Source organism: Pollachius pollachius (assembly GCF_949987615.1).
Source record: "Pollachius pollachius genome assembly, chromosome: 3".
Taxonomy (NCBI): Eukaryota; Metazoa; Chordata; class Actinopteri; order Gadiformes; family Gadidae; genus Pollachius; species Pollachius pollachius.
This window is the reverse complement of record NC_136936.1, coordinates 46,411,774-46,436,919: the sequence shown is the minus strand read 5'-3', so window position 1 is coordinate 46,436,919 and position 25,146 is coordinate 46,411,774. Positions and strand designations below refer to the sequence as shown.

The 25,146-nt window shown below is 48.4% G+C and overlaps 2 protein-coding genes across 2 annotated transcripts; one reads left to right on the top strand and one right to left on the bottom strand.

Moving 5' to 3' along the window:
* Window positions 1-3,458: 3,458 nt before the first annotated feature.
* On the top strand, window positions 3,459-8,680 carry serpine3 (serpin peptidase inhibitor, clade E (nexin, plasminogen activator inhibitor type 1), member 3; the record flags this gene model as incomplete). Its single annotated transcript, XM_079733082.1, is given in 10 exon segments — window positions 3,459-3,625; window positions 4,087-4,136; window positions 4,139-4,423; window positions 6,303-6,551; window positions 6,984-7,226; window positions 7,470-7,668; window positions 7,894-7,994; window positions 8,150-8,236; window positions 8,404-8,487; window positions 8,628-8,680. Coding segments are annotated over 10 exon segments (1,518 nt in total).
* Window positions 8,681-8,957: 277 nt separating this feature from the next.
* ints6 (integrator complex subunit 6) lies at window positions 8,958-24,028 on the bottom strand. Its single transcript, XM_079733446.1, has 18 exons — window positions 23,606-24,028; window positions 23,397-23,474; window positions 22,728-22,877; window positions 19,630-19,719; window positions 17,916-18,099; window positions 16,439-16,564; window positions 15,783-15,931; window positions 15,064-15,216; window positions 14,517-14,649; window positions 14,251-14,345; window positions 14,032-14,139; window positions 13,664-13,882; window positions 13,095-13,221; window positions 12,827-12,969; window positions 12,275-12,464; window positions 11,312-11,755; window positions 10,799-10,892; window positions 8,958-10,636 (listed from the first exon to the last, which is right to left on the bottom strand). The coding sequence occupies exons 1-18, from the start codon at window positions 23,714-23,716 to the stop codon at window positions 10,543-10,545; spliced, it is 2,688 nt and encodes an 895-aa protein (XP_079589572.1). The 5' UTR covers window positions 23,717-24,028; the 3' UTR covers window positions 8,958-10,542.
* Between the last annotated feature and the right edge of the window lie 1,118 nt (window positions 24,029-25,146).

Sequence of the window (25,146 nt, the reverse complement as noted above, 5' to 3'; positions counted from 1 at the left end):
CCATACTGATTCAAGCCCTCATATCCTTTATCACACAGGTGCCAACACAGGTGTAGGGCCTATCTCATGACGTTAATTATGTGACCTGGTACCCGACAGAACCGTAATTAAGTTAACGAGTACCACCTGTTTTCATCCACCTTAACATCTGTGATGAAGGCCGAGGCTGACTGTGAACAGCCTCTTATGTGCATGGAGTGAATTACTGCCCCATCATTTACTGTTTACTGTAAATGCACACATGATCATAATCAGGGTACACAGCATATTATTCCCCTGTGTTTTTCCCAAGCTCCATAGTTATTCATTTTAAGGGGTGATGTTATGCCACCAGGTGTGAGTGTGAATAGCTTTTACAAGTCGTTTGAAAATCTGCCTGTTTAGTGACATCACAAGAGGGCGTGTCCACCTTGATTTATGATGGATAGATAAGCAACATTTTCTGACTGATCACTCCAGTCCAAAAAATCTGCCTTTTGGACACTCCCACTTGTGATGTCACTCAAACATAGGAATAGGCAGACTTTCAAACTGCTTGTAATGGCTAACCACACTCACACCTTGGTGGCATAACATCACCAATTTAAATATACAAAGATCAGAGAGATGTCTTTATTTGGGCATGAAGAGCCATGTGTTGCCCCCCCCCCCCCCCCTCTGCAACCTGTAGGATGACGTATATCAGCCTGCAGTAACCTAGTCCGGATCACGACTCACCAGTGTGCCGGTAGAGGGCGCTGCTGGCGGGTAACGTATGAGGACGCTGAGACAGTTACCCACCATGATGGTTAAGGTTTCTTATTGGTCGAATCCAAAGTCGTTCACCACAACGTATCCTCGTCAATCATTTCACAAATGTCACAATTTTTTTGTTAAATCCCCTATATGAACCAAAAAGGCTATTCTTATCATGAATGTCTCATTACCAAGAAAAATGTAGACTGGCTTTTATACTATCTATTTTGTGTGTGCGTGTGTGTGTGTGTGTGTGTGTGTGTGTGTGTGTGTGTGTGTGTGTGTGTGTGTGTTTTTACGTGTGTGCATAGGGCACAAAGTGTTCTGCATGGTATTTAAGAGCGTAGGCCTATAATGTGACCTCAACGAGCCAGTGTGGTCAGAAAATCTTTTACTGTTTCACTTCACTCCATGTTTTCCTTAAGGCAAGTGGTGAACCCATGTCAGAGTAGCCTGTACTTTGTTGTGTGTGTGTGTGTGTGTGTGTGTGTGTGTGTGTGTGTGTGTGTGTGTGTGTGTGTGTGTGCGTGCGTGCGTGCGTGTGTGCGTGTGTGTGTGTGTGTTGGATGCGTTCTCTCACGTCGCAGCCCCCCAGTGCCAGCGCTAGTGGCTCTATAATAATAATCCTCCAGGGCGTACCTGGCACATCGCTCCGGCGACACCGCCTCACTGCGCCGCCCGCCTCCCACCAGCGTCCCCTCTAATCCCCCCGGGGTCCTAGAGAGAGAGAGAGAGAGAGAGAGAGAGAGAGAGAGAGAGAGAGAGAGAGAGAGAGAGAGAGAGAGAGAGAGAGAGAGAAGTAGGCCAGAGTGTAGGTGAGCTAGGAGAAGTCATCTTGTAAACATCTCGGGGCGGCCGCGGTCAGCGTCTCTATTACACTGATGATGTGTTCAGTGCGCAAGTGTGTGATCGTTGCAGAAGTGTGTGTGTGTGTGTGTGTGTGTGTGTGTGTGTGTGTGTGTGTGTGTGTGTGTGTGTGTGTGTGTGTGTGTGTGTGTGTGCATATTCATTGCTTTTCAGTGATAAATTGTACAAACCGAAGCAAGGGCGCATAATGGTTTGTTTCCATGTTCCATGTTCATTCATGAGGGGACAAATGATTTGCCAAATGGGACGTTTCTCCCTGTTGGGAGCCTATTTTAGGAACTTTCCTTTCCTATTTTTTTCCCTTCTTCCCCTCCGTACAATGCGCGGGGCTGTGGTCGGCAGCCCTATGAGTTCAGAGGTCATGTGTGGGAGGATTTGAGTGAGAGGTGTAAACGGTCACCGTTATAGTACGGATTAAGTTGCGGCCATGTGGGGCAAAGCGGAGGCGTCGCGGAGTCACACAAACACACACACACACACACACACACACACACACACACACACACACACACACACACACACACACACACACACACACACACACACACAAACACACGCAAACAAACACAGGCAGGCGGTCATCAGAGGATCACTTTAGTTAAACTTTAAATACAATTCATCACGCACGTTTCACGCACAATGAATGCCATTGATTACACACACAAACACACACACACACACACACACACACACACACATAAACACACACGAGTACACGCACAAACATACGAGTTAATTGGTAAAGGGACAAGAAATGGAGAGCAAAAAAAATATTTATGTTGGAGAGAACAAAGTGTTTGCGGATCTTGTTTGTCTTGGCCCCCTTTCAATCATATGTGCGGGCGGAGAGCAGTCTGCCATAAAGCACTGTTCATTGTTTATCCCTTGACAGTCAGCCTGAAGAAATGCCGACATTTTTCCCATGAAGACCGGAGCGTGAATAGTAGCCATCAGGTATTTGATGGCTTTGTCCGTCGGAGATTCCGCTGATTAATTAGTGGAGCCGACTTGGCTTCGTTAAATGGAGTCCCCGCATTCTTCCGACTCAGCCGTCCAACTCGGAAAGCAGGAATCCGGAATTCTAGCGCCGCAAATGGAGATGAGATGTCACGGTCAGTAAATGATCATAGGTTGGTTCATTAGAGGGGACACCAACTTCAGGTCTAATAACCACTTATCTCTGTGTAATGGATGGCATATTTCTCTTAAAATAGCCCAATCCTTGATGGACAGACATATCCCCGAACCCTTACTGTATGCCTATCATAACTCTTGTAAAGGCTGAACCTTAAACTGCCAAAAAAATGATGATGATGATGATGATGATGATGATGATGATGATGATGATGATGACTATGATTAATGACTATTATGATGATAATCACAATAATCAAATCCTATTAATCAATATATTGCATTATCAATAACACTATAATGATGCTGTACTGGATTGTGCAGGTGCCGCCGTGTCAAAAGAGCTCAACTTCTCATTAACCACGCATTCCCATGTCACAACCAATTAGAAACGCTGACGCAGCAAATGACGGTTCTACACTTGTATTCCTTTTGAAGATGTCTATTGATGATCAAACGCCCGGGCGAATTGTTTGTCTTTGTGTGTGTGGGTGGGAGGGTGTGTGTGTGCGCTTGCGGCGTGCGTGCGTGCGTGCGTGCGTGCGTGTGCGTGTGTGTGTGTGTGTGTGCGCCCACAGCTCGGTTTGGGATTTGCTGTGCTGCGACGTGCCTCCCTTCACCGGCTTCTTATAGTGCGGTGGAGGGAGGAATTCTGACCGAGTGGTACGGACATCGCCGACAGAGACCACGAAACACGCAGCATTGCTTTGAAACGCGGTCGCATGACTGGAAAGAGTTCCTCCATAAGCGAGCGACCTGAAGAAGTGACAGCAGTGAGCGGCCACGCACAGCGGCTGCACAGAGTAGACACTTGCACGCTAGCGAGTAGATACTTGCACACCTCTGGTTTGCAGAAGCATTCAAAGTGGGATTCTAAAGCCAACGCGAGGTAAGTGGCCCTTAAGTGAGATGATGGGAAGAAAACTTAACTTAACGTTCGTTTTTATCCTGTATTCGTTTTATCCATAAAAACACTGCAATACATCTTTGTTTTTGTCAATGTTTCAGGGACTACTTATTTTTCTGTAGAATGGTGGTCTATGATGATCAGAAAGTGTGGTTATTTATGTGCAATTTCAGCTAGTCAGATTATATTCGCATTACAGTCAATCTTGCTCTAGCCATTATTCCCCCGGTTATTTTTGTTTTGTTTTGGACTTACCCTAACCCACTATAATAGTTAGGTTAAACTGACCTTTTACAGGTCATGTGGGCAACTCATCTCAAAACATCTCTGTGAAATGTCCCATAAGCCAACGGGTACTTCTATGTGGACCCTAGTGTCCCCCCTATCTCAACATCCACAGAGGCCCACCTCAATATGCCTCATTTTTCTTCTCTTTTGTTCAGTGATCCCAATCAACCGGAATTCAAAACTCTTCTCACAACACTCTCGGACCCTTTCCCCGACGTGCGGCCATGGGTCCCCTCTCGACGGCCTCTCTCTTCCTGTGCCTGTGTCTGGCGGGGCGAGCCCAGAGCCACGGCGGCAGCCTCCAGGACAACATGAGGGAGCTGCACAACCGCTTCGCCGTCAGCCTCTACCAAACGCTCACCGAGACGGAGAACAACTCCAACCTGATCGTGTCGCCGGTGAGCGTTTCGCTGTCCTTGGGGCTGCTGCAGCTTGGAGCCCGGGGGAGTACGCTGGCTCAGCTGGAAGAGGCCCTCGGATACAACATGAATGGTAGGACACCCTCTCCCCCCCCCCCCCCCACACACACACACACAGGGTTCAGAGGCTAAGGCGAGGCGACAGCAGGGATGCTCTGGTGTTGATAATGTATTGTATATGAAGAACAGATGCAGAATGTTAACCTTAACTCACCGTGCAATCACAAACGTTTGACATCTGACGCGGTCGCTGTTTATCATTTTATAACATGATATGACAGCCAAACAATCGTGATGTTCCCACGACTCGAAATCCTAGCCTACATACCTACTAACCTACTTTCGAGAAAAGCACTAGATGGGTGCTGTCCGTATTCGCTGATAGAGGTGCCTTCCAGCCACCCTGTAGGCATACACCTTTTAGAGGGGAATACAGCAAAGGGGTAAGCATATCTGCAAAGCCTTCCCCGAGGAAGGTGGAGAACACACCAGTCTTCTGGCCTGCCTGGCCACCATGCCTCATGGTGGCCAGGCAGGCCAGAAGACTGGTGTGTTCTTCACCTTGGCCCTTGGCGTGGGAATCCCTCCCGGGGCCGTGCCTCCGGTACCAGGCCCGGTGCAGAGCCCGGCGGTGTCTGGAGCCATAATGCCCCCGGCCCTCTCGCTCTCCGCCACGCTAATCTCCTTACCCGCCGCTCTCCCACTGCCGGGGCCCACGTTTAGGGAGTCCCCAGGAGGGTGGGAAGGGAGGGGGGCAGGGGCGGGGTGGGTTGGATATGTTATAACATTACAACGATATCATCGTATGTATTATATACAACTGCATTTTAAAATACTTGATCCTGATGGGTCAACACTCTGAGGGTGTGAATTATTTTTCCAGAACGGGAACCCCCCCTCTGCCTTTTAACCGTTCTGAATCAATGCTGTGGTCAGCCCCCCTCAGTGCCCACCCCTGTAGTGTAGTACTTTATTTTCCAATAACTGGACGCCCCGTCGTGGTTTGTTCCTTACATATTCTCTGTGACTCACCCACACTACTGCGTTAAGGGGTTGTTCGGGGTTATCCAGGGATCATTGATTATTCCAAAACGCTTCCCTTCACCCTCTTTGTGACTCCAACCCTAACCAACGAGGGCTTGGACTGGCTGTCCGCAGTTTAGAAATGACCCCAGTTGCCACAATGGACGTTTGACGTTGGGTCGTGTGGGTCACTGAGGGAGCTAACTCAACTCTCTCGTTTCCGATCGCAGGCGCCACCTCTCGGCAGAGCTCGTCGGTGTACCCCGTGGTATTTTGTTTCGCAGTGGTCGTTGATCTAAAACAGCTGCCTGCGATGGATGTTGTGCACTCGTTGATATTGTGCAGATTTGGCCCTAGAAGGGCAATTAATATGGCTTTGATTTAGATTTGGATCGTCATGACATGTTATGGCAGCGTATCAGATGAGGCCACCACTGCGTTAGAACTCTGGCCTGGAGATCAGCATCAGTCAGCACTGATTCACTCGGCAGGCCCACAGAGGCGGTGGATTGTCGGGGAGAGATTCAGTTGAGGAACTATTGCGTTGGGTCTTTTGTTTCTTTCCATTCTTGATCCAGGGATTTTATTTGACCTTTTCATTAATGGTTGCCCAGCTTTATGTCCGAGACGTAGTTTTTTTCGGAAGCCTTTGCAAACAGTTGATGGATGGCGAGGCTGTTGTTGAACAAGCACTACAACTTTACTTATGGCATTTGCTGAAAAATCCATATACTGTGTACTGCATGGGTGTAATTTATTGACCGTAGCTTTGTGTGTGGCTATAGACTAGAGAATAGTGTGCTGCTGGCTTTCATTTCAGCAAAAAAAGAAAGATTAAAACTGAACTGTCGAGTTGAACTCTTAGCTCTCACAACATGACAGATCTGTACGACTTCACACTAAGGACCTCTCCCCTTCCTTCCTGGCAGACGTGCAGGTGCAGCCCTTCCTGGTGCATCTGCAGGGCAGTGTGGGTAACTCCAGCCAGGGCATGTGGCTCCAGCAGGCCACGGCCCTGTTCATCCAGAGTGGCGTCCAGCTGCTGTCAGGGTTCAAGCACCACGCCGAGGCCTGGGCCAACACCCGCCTGGTCCGTTCCAGCTTCAGCCAGCCCAACCAAACCCACAGCTCGCTGGGGTCGCCCGTCCCGGGGCGACTGGGACACCACCGCAGCACTGGTAGGCCTTTCAGCGTCACTGCAAGATGGTGGATGTTAATGGACTGAAAATGCTTCTGTGTGCCTCTGTGGGCTTCTCTGTGATCAGCTATGCTTACCTCCCTCCCCTCTCTCTGGAATGCCGTCCCCAACGACAATCCGCAATCTCAACACTCTTTCATCCTTCAAAATAGCCCTCAAAACACACCTTTTCACCCTTGCTTTTAACCTTTAAACTTTCTGTTTTTTTTGTTTGTTTTGTTTTTCTGTTCCGTATGATTAGGTGCTATTGTGAAGCGTCTTTGAGCATTTGGAAAAGCGCTACATCAATTTGTTGTATTATTATTATTACCTGTGCATCTCTCTTGCTTTGGCAGACATTTGTACGTTGCTGCTCTACGATTGCTTAATGTAAGTCGGACTTGGTAATTCATGAAAAACGTGTTCCTCACAGATGAGACGTGGCCCATCCAGTCGGGCGGCAGCAGCGGGGAGCTGTCGGGCTCTGGCGAGGCCCAGGGAGAGGCCCCGTGGTGGGGCCAGCGGCTCCAGATGGCCCTGGTCAACACGGTGGCCTTCCGGGGGATCTGGCAGAAGCAGTTCCTCTTCACCAACACCCAGAACCTGCCCTTCACCCTCACGGACGGGAGCGCGGTCAAGGTGCCCATGATGTACCAGGCGGCCGAGGTCAACTTTGGTAAGGCACGAAACTTTGCCAAATGCATGAATCAAGACCTAGAACAAAAAAGCCACAACCGAGATGTAGAGCTTCGTTCTGAATACCTCTTAGGAATGCTAAATATAGTGTGAGGGGGATCGGGTTACAATCATACCACCGAATACAATTGCCAAACATTAATAAAGCAGTAACCATGGACACTGTATTGCGGCGTTGCACATTAATGCAATTACGTTACAATCATGGTGTTCTGTGTTGTAGGCCAGTTCCGTGGCGCGTCGGAGCAGCGGTACACGGTGGTGGAGCTGCCCTTCCTGGGCAAGAGCCTCAGCCTGCTGCTGGCCCTGCCCAGCGACCGGAAGACCCCCCTGGCCTCGCTGGAGGCCCAGCTCAGCCCCCACCAGGTGGCGTCCTGGGACACGGGCCTGCGGAGGACCAAGATGGACGTCTTTTTACCCAAGTGAGCGCCAGCGATCCAGAGGTCGTCCTGATTTACTGAAACTCATAATAGGGGGAGCATAGGGGGGGCCACTCCACCACGATTTACGACTAGATTTTTCTGTGTGTGCGTGAATCCGAAATCATTGGCAGGCTTTCACAACTGCTTCTTAACACCCCCGCCTATCCTGAATCATTTGTGGTGTCCCGGTTGTTAACGTTTCTATGAAAACTGCTTGGTTCCCAGGTTCAAGATGCAAAACAAATTCAACCTGAGGTCAGTGCTTCCCTCCGTCGGTATCAGCGACGCCTTCAGCCCGACCGCAGCAGACTTCACTGGCATATCAGGTAAACATGAGCACAAGCCTCACATTTCTCAAGGGTGTTTGGCTCCCTCGAAAACTAAACCGGCAACAGATGTGTTTGACAGATGACTCACGTTTCCCCCCTCTCTCTCTCACTCTCTGACTCCCCCCCCCCCCCACACACACACACACCCACAGTGGAGGAGGGTCTCTATGTCTCCGAAGCGTTTCACGAAGCGAGCATAGAGGTCACAGAAGACGGCACAAAGGCAGCGGCTGCTACGGGTGAGCTGTCCGTGCTAATAAACATTTTAAGGCAGAGCTGAAAGATGGAGTAGCAATCTAGCAGCATTCAGGCACCATTGTGCATACAGGCTAGCGTCTCAGCAGGCTTGACCTCCCCACCAAAAAGGTTGTAATCATAACACGTGTTATCTCTGCCTGCCGTGTAGCGATGGTGCTTCTGAAGCGATCCCGTGCACCGGTCTTCAAGGCTGACCGGCCCTTTGTATTTATTCTTCGACAAGTAAACACAGGTATTGAGCTGGGCAGCTTCATATGATCCCATGTTGTTACATGGAGAGTGGAGTTGTGCGTTGGGCTGCTTGACACTACATAAATATATGGTTTTGTTTGCATAACACGTTAATGCTTTGTTTTGGTGTCCTTCATACAGGGTCCATCTTGTTTATGGGACGAGTGACGAATCCAGCAGAGCAAGCACCGTGAGGATCAACCAGGACTCATGCACCCCCCCCCCCCCCAAACATCTCATGAGTGCAGACACACACACACAACCCCATCTGTATTTATTATGGACCAGCAGGACGGTCCACACACTCCAGGAAGAGGGACTATCTATTTATGTAAATATCTGTAAATAAACTTTTACTACATCTTCTTTTTACACCCCAGCTGTTTGTGGTATCTTTCTCCCACCTCCCGTTATCCACACAGGCTGCAGTCTCTCCAACACAGCAGACAAATAAAGCATGGGGGAACTCCGTTACAGAACAATGTGACACTTTATTTACATGGCCCTTCACAGTGTAAAATAGAAACTTTATTCATGGAAATACTTACAAAAAAAAAGGCCATTTCCACTGAACATTCTCTTTTTTTAAATAGTACTCTAGGGTTATTTACAGCTATACAGTGTATTCAAAATACTTTCATTTGGTAGCGTCCTCATTCACAAACAACAAAAAAAGACAAGTATGGCAGATTTTGGTCCCTGTCCATGGAAGAAGGAAGGGGCAGAGAGCGGTCTCCTCTCAGACCATGGATCCATCCCCCCCCCCACTCCCGCTCCGACCGTTGGGGCTGGGCCACGGAGTTGTCAGTGAAGATCAATGAGCTCAACCGTTAAAAAGGTTGTGTCGATGCTAAAATAACCCCCTCCTTCCTGACATAACAACAAACATGTCGCTAAAGCAAGTTGCTCGATCAGCAGGAGCCAAAAAAAAGTTTGATTGGGATTTGAGGCGAAAGTAGCGGATAGAAATTTATTATTTGGCAGCTACCGGCAAGGACAGGTTGTCCCTCCACGCCCCCCCCCCATCTCATTTCCTGGAGGAGACTGGAGCCATTGCACTTTAACCATTGAAAGATCACAAGTAAATAAAAAAGGTTTGTTAACTAATGCTGAGGACATTGCCAACTGCAATGCATTAGTGTCGGTTCCTGAGCTTAGTCCCTGTACATTAATGGTTTTTCCTCCTCCAATAGTGTGCATGTTCCTAAAGGCTTTAAAAAAAGAAAAGAAAGAAAAAGCATAGAACTGCCAAGGTCATCATAATATTGCTCTAAGGGGGGGGGGTTTAAAAAACATCAATTCAGATGCAACCTTTATATGCTTTTCTTTCCAACTCATTCAAGGTAGGAAGCCCACACGTCGAAATAATTAAATTGCACTTAGCGGTGCTCGTTTTGCTCAGTCGGTCAATGGAGTGCTTTTCTTTTTGCCATTAATGGAGTGGTAATAGTGACAAACAAAGGTCATCAGTAACGGTTACGCCACTGAGAATGGGTTCACCAACAAGTGCATTAAGACTGTCGTTTAGAGCCCTCGCTAAACAGATGGAGCGGGAGGGGCTAGCGGAGATTGAAGGGGTACACCCCCAAGACAACTTAACCCCCCCCCCCCCCAAAAGAGAACACATTTCTATCCACCCTTTTTAGTCTCTTCTCGTGTTTTGGATCCCAACTTTAAACCAAAACGGCAAACGTTTCATTTGCGGCTTACACAGGGAGCATGGAATGCGGACATGAACTTTACAAACAGGCCGGGCAATTTGATTGAGTGGGCCAGCCCCATATCCCAAGTGCTGTCGTTGTTAACCCTGCGCAAAATAACCGCCGTCAGCCAAGCCCTCAGCTCCCTGCTGTTCCATTTCCCTCGTTTTGGTTCCCTTCAAAAACCCCCAGCCCGATGTCAACATGACAAAGAAGGAGGCTGTACTGGAGCAGGCGACCGGTGGATTCTGGCGGAGTTTGGAGGGTGTTTTTGTTCGGCCCGTCTCTGATGGTTGTCGTGGAAAGGGGAGGATGACAGGGTTGTGGGAGAGGGTTCCTGTTGAGCCCCAGGGGGCTCAGAGCGCTTCCATGTGGTTCATGTTATTGGCTCTGTTGTGGATCTCTTCTAGAAAGTTCTCCAGCTGCTCGATGAGAACCCTCTTCTTGAACCTGGGTTGATTGGAAAAAGTGTGAGGAGAAGAGAAGAATTGACACACAGCTGGTTCACCTGAGTAAAATGCCGTTCAGTCAAAGCTATGTTGTAAATGTACACGTAAAATTAATTTCCTATGGAAATCGTGGGCGTTTTGCATGTTTTGAATGTGACCTCACCTGGCTGCCTCTTTGATGATGTTCTGGATGAAGATGAGCCGCGTGTCCAGAGTTCCCTGGATCTGCTTCAAGAAGTGGAAGATCTTGTCGTAGTCTGCAGTCGACAGAACAGAAGGGAGACGGGTTACTACACACTGTACCACACTCAAGACAAGCAGACAAATAACCTCACGGCCGATTGAGTGGGAGTTTCCTTACTATAGTAATATGTACTGTCAGTCAAAGACCAGATTGAGGTCGTAATTGAGAACACCCAACTGTTTAACAGTATTTTTAATACCCATCTCTTAAACGCAACAAACCATGTTAGGCATTAGCCCATGTCTATGAATATGTATCAGTGGGATAAAATAGACTGAAAATCTTATGCAAAATGAGAGTGAATGAGAGTGAATCTGTTCGCGTTTGCTTTCAATGCAAATAGTTGCATTGAAAACAAACGCCCACAGCGGTCAACTGATTCAGGTGTGACGAAGAGAGAGACAGGCGGGGGGGGGGGGGGGGGGGACCTACGTCTTCCCGGCTTCCTGATCTCCTTGGTGATTAGGGCCCTCAGCTGGTTGTTGACCTCGATGCAGTCGTTGAGGATCTGCCTCTTGAGGGCCGACGGCGACAGGTAGCGCTGCGGACGGAGCTCCGGCGAGAGCCCGCCGCTGTCCCCTGCGCCCTCGCCCCCGGACGGGTACTCCTCGTCCCGGGCGCCGCCGCCGTTCTCCACGTCTTCCTCCAGCTCCATCATCAGCACCTTGTCGTCGTCGTCGTCGTCGTCCACGGCCTCGACGTCATCCTCCTGCTCGGCTCCCAGGGCGGCCGCCGCGTGGTTCTCTAGGGGGTCCAGGGGCGTGGGCGCGGGGCCGGGGGAGTCCGGGTCCTGGTCCGAGCTCCTCTCGGGGGTGTAGTGGTTCTCATTCAGGTGGTTGATGATGAAGTCCGGCTCGCCGTCGCCGCTCTCCCCGTCTGGAGGGGGCACAAGGCAGACCGCGACGGGTTAACATCTTTTAACGTCTACTGATCGCATATTTATTAAAGTCAATCGTTAAGCCTTTGGACCAAATCGTACAACCTACAGCGGGTCATATATACAACGGCCGCTGTTGTATATATGACCCGCTGTAGGTTGTACGATTTGGTACAACCAGTAGACTCAACGTGAGCCGTCTCACGTCGAGCCTACTGGTGCGGGCTCTTGTTAAACCACAAGGTGTTGCTAAAGTCCACGTTGGGGAGTGTGAACTCTGGACAAGCAGCCAGACAAGGGGAGCGCGCCGGGGGGGGGGGCATTGAAACCTGGAACTGGGCTTGCTTTCTTGGGTGGGGCACAGGGGTCTCCCAATGCCCAAATCCCATGGCCTGCGTTTAAAGCTTTCTGTACCACAGCTCCAACACTGAACCCAACTAATTACATAGCAAATTTTGCTTTGCATTCACAACTTTGCCTTGGCATTAGCGGCCGCTGAATGTGTGGGTGAAACTCACCGGCCGTGGGTCTGGGGCTGGCCGGGGGGGTGACCGGGGGAGTGTAGGCCCTGCCCAGGCGCAGCAGCGGGGACATGCAGCGCCGTCTCTTGGGGCCGCCGCCCTGCATGGGGCTGCTCTCGCCCTGGGGCCTCTTTCCCTTGTTCTGGGGGCCCGTTACAAACTCATCCGCCTCGTCGATCATCATGCCCTGAGAGAGAGAAAGAGAGCGAGAGAGAGTGAGAGAGGTTGAGGTTAGCTCCTGTAGTATACACACTCAACACTGCTGCTGATCTGTGGCCATAAAAGGGTACTCCATGGATACTGAATAAGTCACATGACTAAAGAAGCAAACGTTATGGTATAACAGAGACAGTATCACAAGGAAAGCACAAAAAGGTGTGTAGAATTGACCAGTTGAACTATAATTCAACATGACTTTACTGAGGACAGCAAGGGGCTGTGAACCGTCCAAGAAAGCCCTCTGGCCAACAAACGCTGAGTTTCTCTATCCTCTATCCTTTAGGAGACGCAGAACCTGCATTTGGGCAGAGGGTCGGGGAGCGGCCGTACCTTCTTGTCCAGTTTGAAGGGGTTGCCGAACGTGTGCAGCCGCTTGGGCTGCTCTGGGTCGGGGTCTCGGAGCGGCTGCGGTGCAGCCTTCAGGAAGTCCTGGTAGTTCCCCATCTGGGCGATCGGCACGCTGTGGAGCTGGTCTGGGCGGGCGACAGACACACATCATCAGAGGGCCGGCGTTTTGCACGAACAGTTTCCAAGCAAAACTTGAGATGCACGCGAGAGTCGTGTGTTCATGCACACGCGCGCGCTCTGTGGGGCCTACCTGGGTCCTGTCCCCGCAGCGAGCAGACGCCGGCGTGGAGCAGGTTCCTCCTCATGCGGCTGAGCTGGTCCAGCAGCTGGCTGCGGGGGATGTCGTAGGGGTTCCTCAAGCTCTGGGGCTTCAGGGTCTGGAGGGGCAGGGATGGAGCGTGTGGGTACATATGGATCAAACATAACGCTTTATCTGGAAGATCTTTACTACCCCGTGAGATCTGAACAAGGCCATGGCGTCGCACACTGGATAAGACCGTATTTGTATGAAACATACTGTGTGCATTGCATATTATTCGTAGAGAAGCCCCACCAAGGAACCGGTGTAGTCATTCAACAGTTTTGAAAATAAACATTTCAACCGACCTGAAAGAAATGACTGTACTCTGCCAAAAACGAAAGGAATACTTTACGAGATACTCAAGCGAGATCAAGCGATTCCTATTATTTCCTATCGACCGAAGAACACATCCTAGCACACAGTGTCGTGTTTGGTGTTGTCTTAGGTCTCGGAGGGATTTTCTCTGGTTCTAAAACAAAGCGAGGACTACAGCCAATTGAAACCCGGCCAAATCCCACCTTGTTGAGAAGCGCCAGGTGGAACCCCTGGAACTCCTTGGAGCTGAGCTCCTGGGGTAGGGAGGCCGACTCCCCGGTGATGCTCTGGAGCAGCTGGTTGAAGTCCCGGCGCTGGGCCAGGGAGATGGCCCCCCCGCCCCGCCAGCGCACCTTGATGCCCGGCTCCGGCGGGGGCTTCTTCCCGATGGAGGCTATGAGCCGGTCGTACTCGATCTTAGACTGAGGGGAGACGACCACAACGACGACGAATTAGCGACTTTGAATGGAGCGAGGGGGGGGGGGGGGGGGGGGGGGGGGGCGGTGATGGCGTAGCGTCAAAGCAGGGGGCGTTCCTCCTGTTTCGACGCCCGCTCCAAGAGAAGCCGTACCTGTTGGCTCAGCTTCTTGAGGTAGGACACCACGCTGTAGCTGAGGCCGTACTCGTTGTCGGCCAGCAGGTTGGGAGCTCCCATGATCCTCAGTGCCTTCTTTAGAGGCTATTGAAAACAAAAAGACAGAAAACGTGAATGGAGGGATCTAGACAACACGCAGGAAATAACAATAACAGGAAATACATGTAGTGCAAAGCGGGCGTCAGTAGTGCTCACCCCAATGTAATACGGAGGCATAGACTTTAGGTAGTTTTCAAAGGACTGCCGCCATTTGATGGTAGGTTTGAACTTGTGCACTTTGATCAAATCATCTGCAAAAGGACAACATTGTGTTTTATAAACAAGCGGAAACGACCTGTCATAACACGGCGTGTTGGGGCACGCGTTAAAACATTTCCCTCTCATGGTCTACTACATCATCTGTACTGCTCATAGCATTATCAAGTTATTCAGTTACAGGGGGGACTCTGGACAGGGCTTACCTAGCAGAGGGAGAAGCACGGGGTAGTTATAGGGCATCACAAAAAGGTTGACACAGTTGAGGGCCGTGCTGGCCTTCAGGTAACCAAAGGGCTGGCCCAGGTCACTGTATTTGGCACTGTTACACACAAACACCTACAGGGAGAGGGGAAGGAAACCATCAGGGTAAGCAACAGGGTTCTCTCAAACTTGAATTGATTTGCATATGGGTTCGCTGGGAATGGCTTGTTTATAAGCTATAGATATTTGAATGTTTTTTTCACTTGACTCGGACATTGATAATACGGTCAGGTGTTGATGGGTCTGAAACAATATGTGGGAAAGCAAACGCACAATGCGTGGGGATGGGGAAACTAGAAGTTCTGACAAAAGAATCGGGCTCACAAGCAAGAAAAGGAAGCTGGCCACCACTGGTTCAATCAACATTTTTTCAAGCATGCTGAACAGTATTTCATTTCCCATTTCATTCGCGGCCCTCCACCCATAGTGGATGTGCGTGCGGTGTGCGTGCGGGCGATGTGTGTGTGTGTGCGTGCGGTTGGGGCCCACCTGCCAGCAGGTGTGGGGGGACTTCCTCTCCAGGATGTACTGGGTGAGCGGCGACGGCTCCAGCTCGTACTTGTCAAAGGGCACCTTGTCTATGACCATGGGCTCTGCGTCCAGGCATGAGAAGTGCACGTGGGGGTGCGCCGAGCGAGGAGGCTGCCCCCGGAGGAAGAACACAGCATGGCAGCATGCGTTAGAACCAGTAAAGAGCACCGATCCGTAGGACCAGCTAAACATCAGAGTCACAGGTTGACATTAAAGCACTAATGCTGCAGCTAACGCTAGTCGATTAATCCAACATTATGTTTTGGGCTTAAATCGGTTATTCTATAAAATGTTATTAAATACAGCAAATGCCATTAAGAGTTAGCAGAGTCCAAATAGAGTTCTTAACCCATTTGTGCCCGCTGCTGCGCGGCGCAACATTGTATCTACTAGATACAATGTTGCGCCGCGCAGCAGCCGGCACAAATGGGTTAAATGGCCTAGCTATATCAGAGAAGCAGCCAAGAAAACTATTCCTTTTATAAAGAACCATGAACCAAATATTTGAACTGCAACATTAAGCAGCAAATGTTTCTTATTTCTACATGGGAAATGACTTATACCCGATTAGCATCATTTGAAAATGCTAATAATTAGACTAATCGATTAATCGAATAATCGTTGCAGCCCCAACATTTCCCATACAGCAATGATCCATTTCCCCCCGTTCTTCTCACCAGAGTGGGGGAGTTCTGGTCGGGCCAGAAGGCCTCTGGGATGGGCCAGTGCCCTATGGGCACACCGGTCTTGGGGTTGGGGCGTACGTAGATGAGCTTGTGACAGCAATGCCACGGCTGGGGGCCCGACTTCACCTCAGGGGGGGCGTCTGAAAAACACAAAACAAGTGGAAGAGATCCAAAAGGACATTACGACACAATGGCTCCAATAGAGAACACTTTGGTCAATGGTTGTGTTTGGCCCAGGGTGGTTTGTTATTTACTAGAACTGTGCTCGCTAGCGCCAGAATCGTCTCCCGTCCCGTTATCTAAGGACGCCTTCTCCGAGAAATGTGGCTTTAACCAGAGTTTCCGTAGAGTTTAGAAAACACACATTTCCTCAGCCAGCCATCGCTCGAAATAGCTGAAGCATGCAGGGGCAGATACTGCCCGAGGCTTTAGCAACAGTGTGGGGGCGTCGTCTTTAATAAGTAGAGGGATTTTCATAGAGTATCTTTTTTGAATATTGACTTGTGGTTTGGGGCCCGGCGGCGAGAGGGGACGCTCGGTCGAGAGGTGAACAGGGCGCATTGTAGTTGGCTGAACACAATCTGTCGGTTGCGGCGGTCTAAACAAGTTTCTCCCGGCGGCGTGGGGACACGTCGGCGATGACTCACCCTCGATGGGGGGCGGGTCGGGGCCAGTCTTCTCAAAGTTGATCACCACGCCGCTCTGGATCTTCTGCACCAGGGACTCCAGACACTGGTTCAGCATGCGCTGGGAGAAGACGCTGTAGGAACGCCCTGCAGGAACACACACGCACAGATGGAGAATGCCCGTTAAAAAACATGCATCTACTCGAAAATGAAAACACTGTTCAATGACGGCAAATGACGGCGTCCGCAATGCATACCAACAGCCAACAATTATGACTGTATGATAATACACATCCAGTGCCCTTTGTTCATTGTAGTACAGCGCAGAGGCCCTTCTGAAACCAGCAGCAGGTAATGATAAGCTTGTCGAGCTGCCTAGTACGGCCGCGTCATCCGACCGCCAGGCCACAGCCAGCGGCCCACCTCTCACACGCAGGCTGATCCTGTGGACCCCTCCCTCAGCAGGAATAAACAGGCGGCCACGTTGCGACACCTGCCAACTGTCTGTGGGAACCGGTCCATGAAGGGCATTCTGCTTCGCCTTCAAGGAAACAGGAAGCCTGGCGGCGATGACGTGTGACGGGCGAAGTAATTTTATTTATTTTTCAATGGTTCACAATGGTTCTGCGCCATTTTCTTTTTAAGTGTATTTATTTATTTTGGGCCAGGGGATTTCAAGGCTCCATCTGACAGGACTCGATCGTCTACAGCAGCGCGTGTGTTAGTGTCGGCACAAAAATCGCACCTAGCCCAAAATAACATATTGGGAAACCAACGACTGGGTATTTTTGTTTCCTTGCAGGTTATATTGACCTCCTCAATTCTGATTACCTGGTTGATAGACCACTACCGACAGCACTTGAAGTGTCTCCATGTCTCAAGTGTCCATGAGAGCACGGCCTTGGAAGATGACAGTAAACAATACAGGGGCTACCTTTTCACCACGTCACTAACAGGGCGCCCCCCCCCCCCCCTTCTGATACCTTCAACAACACTTTCATTGTTCCTGTTCTTTCTCTAATGACGGAGATGATTCATTCTCTAGGCTCTGGCCTACATTTCCCAAATTGCTATTTTGATCTCGGCGCTACAGATATAGCGCGTCCCCGTCAGGTTCCTCTCGTCAGCTTAAAACGCAGCCGCCTGCCCATTGACGTTGTTCACCCTATGTGGGAGTCCTCTGGTTTCTAGAGGAGTATGCCATCATGTTAATCAAGTCAAATCCGCCTTAGCAGAAGGGTTGAGATTTCGCTGACAAAACCCCTTGAAGCACCGCCTTTGAATAAAGATATCAAAAGCTGGCGGGGAATAAAAACGTGTAACAGGAATATTAAAATCATAATTTGATTTAATTCATCCCCGACCTGGCGTTTTTTCATTCTCTCAAATCGAAACAATCCAGAAAGATGCTGAGGAAACCATAGATCAGACACAGCTGATGGCTCTTCGGTCGCCAAACACTCTTTTTTATTGATTTTCCCCCAGGCTCCCGCCTTACCTCCTGTGACCTCACACATGGGGGTGATGGCTGAGTCGTCGGGCGGCACCCCGCCCAGGGGCTCGGGCTCCACCGAGGCATGTCCCGGGATGCGCAGCACCAAGGAGAACAGCCTCTGGTCCCACCGAAAGGGCTCCTTGGTCAGCTCGCTGCCCGGCAGGGGGGTGGTCAGGGGCAGGTGCAGCTGGGAGACAAAGGCCGGCGTTGATGTGGATCGTTATTGAAGGGGTTCAGAGAAACAAACGCGAGCCCCCGCTAAAATACGGTGAGAGTGGAATACAGCCCGCTAACCGTCGGGAGGAAGACACTTTCATTTTCATGTCAAAAAATCGCGGAAACGAGTCTTTAGGTTTAGAAATGTAAGCTTTGAGCGTTGAGATTCTGTTGGTTTTACTAACAAGGCAGCCTTCTTTTATTTTCTTTGAGTGCAGCATCAGGTTGGACATTCTGAGCACTCCACTACGCTCAGGGTAGCGCCCCGGTGATGGGTTGCGCTTCGATGCTCAACTCCATAGTAAAACATTGGCAAAGCCTAGCGGTCGCTCAGCGTGCAAGGACCACTTTTGGGGGTTGCGAGCGAGTCATAGCGGTGCGGTATGATCCAGGCGGACTGGATTGGACCAGTGCGTCGGGAGCGGTAGCGCATGCCAAGTTAAACAAGCCTGACATAAGGAGTGAATTACAAGGCAGGATAATGGGCATCTGTTATGCGCGGGGTGAACAAAATTCCACCTCAAGTCTTGGAGGCACATAACAATAACATTGCAGGAGCAACAATTAACAGCGATGCTGGAGCTGTGCAACATCCATATTTCTTTAGAACCTTTTTCTCCCTACAGCCTCGCACATTGTGCTCACGTAGAACAACAAACAACAAATCACAGGGCTGGATTGTCCACACGGCAGACGTGCCATCTCCCCGCCAAACCACAACTACAGGCGACCGGGTGCTGGCACCATAACAGATGCTAGCCCAACTGACACCATAGAAGCCATTAAGGGAATGGCATGTCTGAAACGGTGTACCCCGTGTACACCGTGTCTGTGCTCGTTGCGAGCAGAGCACATTAATAGCGCTATATACAATTGCTGTATAGATTAATAGTTCTGATAGGGCGTGGGTGGGAACAGGCTACAGCTGGCTGCTGTTTGCGTGGTTGGTAGATGCAGCACATGTAAGCGATATACAGGGAGGAGGTGTGCAGCCGAGGTAGACAGGCAAGCCACGGGCCAGTCTAGGGGACTCTACTATTACTATTCTGTCATTGAGAGGATGTTTTTGTTGCAAAGCAACTTTCCAGTGAATACAGATACATGTCACTGAGGAGGAGCGGGCCGGGGCTAGCTATCTTTCTCGAGGAAGCCTACAAGTAGGCTGCAGACATGGAGGGGGATATCAAATCCACAACCTACGGCTGGGAGTCGCACAGTCATGATACTACGTGGGAATGTTTTTTTACTTAGTCACACGCCAGTGTCACAGTTTAGTGTAGTGAAACTCCATGTAAACTCTGTAAAATCTTAACAATGGTTAATATACAGACAAAGTGCTTAATTTTTTAGACTGATATAAGGACAGCAAGTGTGCGGTGGACACTTCTGGTCCACGTAAATATTTGCATTCATTTGTGATGAAGACAGGTGCCAACCAGGAAACACTCGTGATTGGCCGCGCTCCCACAATCTACCCACTCCCATGGTGTCTATGGCTGACCTCATCTTGGACGCCGCTGCCGCTTGTCAGCTTGTTGCCGTCGGTGATAGCGATGATGATCGATGGCTCGAGGAAGAATGGATTCCTTCCCTAAAACAGAAGGAAACAAAAGGGCAAAAGGGCTTTATTAAACATGCAACAGTACTAAATTCATAACAGCACAAGAACATAACAATATTCCTGCCGATTGCATTGCTGATTGCCTCTTTATAAAAAGAGGTCTACCACAATTAAACAGTGGGAAGAATAACTTTGCATTGTTCCAAACACAACACTTGGAGGATGTTATCAAAGCAGATGGTGGCGAGAGGGACCAAGAGGGAGACAGAGCGCAAGAGAAAGGCATCTAAGGCCTAGGGGAATAATGCATAGCAGTACAGTCTGCAGGGAGAGCAACACCCAAATACATCTCTGCACCTCCAACAAAAACAAAGATGGTGCCTGTGCGAGTGCGTGTGGAGAGATACTCACTCACACCCCCCACCGCCCTCCACCTGAACTCTAAGCCAGGAGAGAGTAGGGAGAGCACATTATGAGGCGACTCTACTGTGAAGTCCCTCTGCTCTCAGAGTGGTGTGGAATAACATCATTGTTTCCTGCTGGTATTATGAATCAGTGCATCGTTGTTCATCTTCCCAAGCTCTGTGAACAACTGTTGAGTAATTGTGCCAAGTAGATGGTGGTCTGCGTCAAATCAGGACCCATGTTGTCCTATAATAGTTTCCATACAGATTCCCTGTGCACTGCTCAATCTGTTATGACATAAGCATTTTAAACAGGTCGACTTTGCTCGCCTTTGCGATTTGCTGTGCAATTTATATGTCCGGTAATCATGCCAAAAAATATTGAATCAAGAACTATTATTCTGTACCGACAGCAACCAATAGTCTCCATGACAACCCCACTCCAACCCCCTCCTTTGCTGAAATCCCCCCATGGCCAAAGTGTGGCTGGGTGACATCAATAAGTTTTGCAGTCAGTCTGGCTAGCTGTGGTAATGAGAGGAAATATTTCTAGATAAAAACACTGTAAACGTTGGGAATTTTTGAAATGGCCCTTTGGCACACAGGCAGTAAAAAGTGTCCGGTGTTTCTGAACATGCAGGTTTCTTAATCCTCAGACACACAACGATGACAAGCCTGAGATCAAACCAAGATCGTGTCAATTATTCTAGCTCTGATGTTCAGTTTGATCAACACTCGCACCCCCTCCCCAGGCAGCCCCGTCTCTCTCCCTCTCGCTAACGCACACACACACACACACACACACACACACACACACACACCAACAATTATGCGCTCTGCCCTCTCAGAATCATCTCATTGCATTTAGCGTTATCAGTCTTGCGGCGGCAGACTACTTGGCACAGCCCCGGCACTAGGTGGAAAGGTCCGCTCTGAAGAGACTGGGGGCAACCATGCATGGCACCCTGGCAACCTGAAGGGCTCTTTATCACGACAGAGGAAAAACACTTGACCATGTTTAGGATTCGTTCACACCTTCCTTCCTCCCTCCCTCCTTTCTTCCTTCCTTCCTTCCCTCACACACTTGCTGGGTTTGGGACTTCTATATCGGTTGTTGCTAAAATCAGTTAAATAGCGTTATTACCCACTTCAGAATTCTGCAGGTGGAGCACATGAGACGCAACTGTCTCAATATGCATGTAGTAAGGGGTTACATTATATCTGCTTCTTACATTTCAGGTTTTACAAATGGCTAGCCTTCTCTTTTTCCAATTTTTTTTCCACTTAAAATGTTGGCAGGAGGCTCCAGAAATTGCATAATAGTTCAGCGGAAGATGCCAAAAAGATCCAAGATAATAAAAAAAAGTTGTGTCAATTTATATACATATATTTTGTTCCCCTATTTGCGTCTTATTTAGACCTCTATTCTAGCAGATTGCCCCGAAGGACATAAATATCCTAATCTAGCAGCCCGAAGCATTGGGAGTGTGACCCTCTTTGATTCAGACATCAAGTGTGTACTATGTCTGCCCGACACAGCAGTACTAGAAGCCACAGCTCCCCGGCGAATCGCAGACATGGATTATTCAGCATCCATGTACGGCTCACCCTGGATGCAGGAGACCTTTCATTTGGTTACTCAGGAAATGCTGGTTAAACATTCATCCACCCACTCCACACTACTTACCACCAGCCCATTGTCTTTCACCGGAAGGCAGATGTCCTCAAAACCAGATACAATGTGCAAATTACCCCTCATTTTGAGTGTTGCAAAGTGCCCAGAATCAACTACAGGCACATACATAACATACTTACTTGGACGCTGTGTGCAATGTTAACCCATGGGAAGGGTAAAGTAAAAAAAATATGTACTTAATGTATTCAGAGAATCATTTCAAGCAGCAATACACTTGCAAGGAGGAAGTCTAGAGTGATTAGTCATGACTGTGTTATGAATATGCTTAGAGAACTGTTTTAAACATGTCATGTATAATTTTAGACCAAATTACAGTAAAGAGTACATTTATAAACCTTTCCTTTTCAGTCTCTGCCCTCATTTTACAAGACCTAGCAGTGCATTTCTTTGTCTTGATAAACACAATTCCTAATACTGTTTCAACTGGCACATTGTTCTAAACTGTGTACAATTGAACATTGGAACAGCAATTAGTTGAAACATTCCAACATTCCAATATTGTATATATATATATATATATATATATATATATATATATATATATATATATATATATATATATATATATATATATATATTATTTGTTTAGAAGGATTTTCATTAAAAGACTGATACCTAAAAATGTCCCTCATTTGTGGCCTAATTATTTCATGGCCAATATATAACATAATAAATAATTATTCAATAAAGCATGAATGCTCAAGACAATGTAATAAACAAATGTCTACTTTCTAGCGATAAGCACAGCTGTGATATGTCATATGACTGTTTCATGAACTATGACCCTGTGAGGCCTGGTCTGGACAGCACGTGGAGGTGTGTGGTGCTTGTAAGACTGGGGCAATTCGGACAGGGATGGTCAGTAAGGTTGGAGGGGGTCCATGTCATGGAACCTGTATCCCTATAAGTTTTCTTTCTACCTTTCCAGTACAACGTACCTGTCCATAGTTGTCTATGCCAGTCACTAATCTATTGAGATTGAGCAAATCAAAAGCGGTCCTCAAAGACTGGCCAATAGTTGTAAGTCCAGTTGCTTGAAGGTTCCTCAATTCTGTCATGAATGTTGCATGGCTCTCTTTCCATCCAGCCTTAGAGAAGAAAAACAACGAGTTTGGTTAATATCATCTACCCCTGCGTCCAATTACCATTCATTTGACATTTTATTATTGTCTAGCCGTCAGACAGATCCCACCTTGAGGACAATGACAACTACTTATTAATTTGCAATGATGTGCATGGGTAAAAATCGCTTTCTGAAAAAGCCAATGCTATGACAGGGGGCTATCTGCTAATTTGGAACAAACATCATAGATGGAATAGTGTGATAACTTTCAAGTTGACTTTATGGCAAATCTCCCCCGGACAAGTGAAGTGGGCTAGTCAGTGCCCCCTTCCCATGCTTCCCCAGACATCACTTCGCCGTATAAATAACACCCAGAGTTCCTTGCTGCTCACATTGAAACAAAATGTCGGCCATGTTTTAAAAGGGGTATGAAAGCTCCTCCTGAAGATTTCCTCCACACAATTGATCACAACGTGGTGAACCGATTGGACGGACAATTTATCTGCGCAATGTAAAGCTGGACGTGACCGAAAATAAACTCTACCTTTATTCCGAGTGGAACGTCCTCAAAATTTACCAACATATACCGGTCCCCTCGACTCGCCGGATCTCTCCCTCTGAGCTGTGGAAATAGTAAAGAATTATTTACGGTTACCGAGAGATCATCCTGACAGGCGAGTTTTCCAAAGTACATCGATGGTCAGCATCCCGTTTGGGATCTCCCCACATTAAGGTGTCCCGATGTTACAGTACCTTCATAAAAGTCTCAACAGCGCCTTTCGCTATGTCCAGATAGGTAGTGCCCAGATGGGTGCGCTGGTTCATTGAAGCGGACGTGTCTATCAGAAAAAGTAAAACGGGCATTGTGATGGTGATGACACGTTCTGCATGGACTTAGTGTCAGTGCGACCAGCCAAAACGCAAAAAAATCTTTTGTTCTCCTGCCGCCTCTCTCAGCCCCTCAGCTAGCTAGCTAGCTGACTGGCTAACTGTCTGTCTCACCCATTCTTTCAAAAAAAGTGTCAGAGTAGTCTGTATCAAAGCCCTGTCTATGTTAAGTCAAAAGAAAACCTTCAACCCTATGGGCAGGTTAATGATTTACGAGGGATATTGTTAATTTTTGTGATATTTTGCAATTTTTCCTAAGTTTCATAGAAACAAAGTTCCCCCAACTGTCAGTCCCTGCTTCTGCCTACACTGAATGCGCTGTCTCTTGTCCACTGGTTTTAACCTCAGCTCCGCGCTCGACACCGCCTCCCGAGCGCTCTCTCAACGTCACGTGCCCAGCCACTCGGTCACTGATAGGCTGTTTGAAGTCGCTAATTACCATATCCAAATAAGGATAAAGCCCTCATTCTCCTGTGCGCATGCTTGCTTTGAAAACTGGAATGCGAGAAAATATTCTCGAGATGATGATGTAGGCTTTTAACGCTTAGGTCGGTGAATGCGACCACGATGGATAGATAGATTTGTAAACAAAGGCGAATCTGCCATTTGAGATCAGCAATCTCGGTGGTGGGGCTCGATGTCCGCCATGTGAACCGATTGCATAATCAACATTCATTTCTTCTTTTGCACGGGCGTAGGCTTGTGTGAAAGACAGCCCACGAACTGAGCAGAACAAAATCCAAACATTGCAAAACAATCTGACTTCAACCTTGTGCTTTTCATTAAAATTACACGAGCCCCTTTGTTTACACAATGCGGTGGCTTTTCGTATCAACAGCCTCATCTTTGAACGATGTGGCAATTAATAGATTCCGTTTCATAATCCTGCAATGTTTCGCTATATGTATAAGCGGGAGCGTGCACGTACGTGCACACACAATGACATCAACTGCTAACAAGACACGTTGTTTCGTGGGCTGGATATATCTGTTTCAACCATCGACTACAAAACGATGTATTTCTGTTATATAAAAACGAGTTACTTAAATTATTATAAAATACTAGAACTGTATGTGAGATTATGCTGCTCAATACAATTGATCAATTCACAAAGACAGCAAGGCCATCAATTACTCATGAGCAGTGGGTTTAGTAGAATCCACAGGTTTTACAAACTACAGAATAACTCAAGCCATGTTGAGTTGTCTAACATGTTCTGGTCTACGTAACTGCCCTGCTTATATTAATTGAGATGGATCGAGATCAAGACCCTCAATCAAATAGCTGTGACAACAACAATGTCGGTAATATATGTACTTAGGATCTTAAACTTAAATGTCAAAACTTCGGATGAAACAGAAGAAAAACATCCGTCTGATAAGTCATAAAACAGAAAGGGACACGAT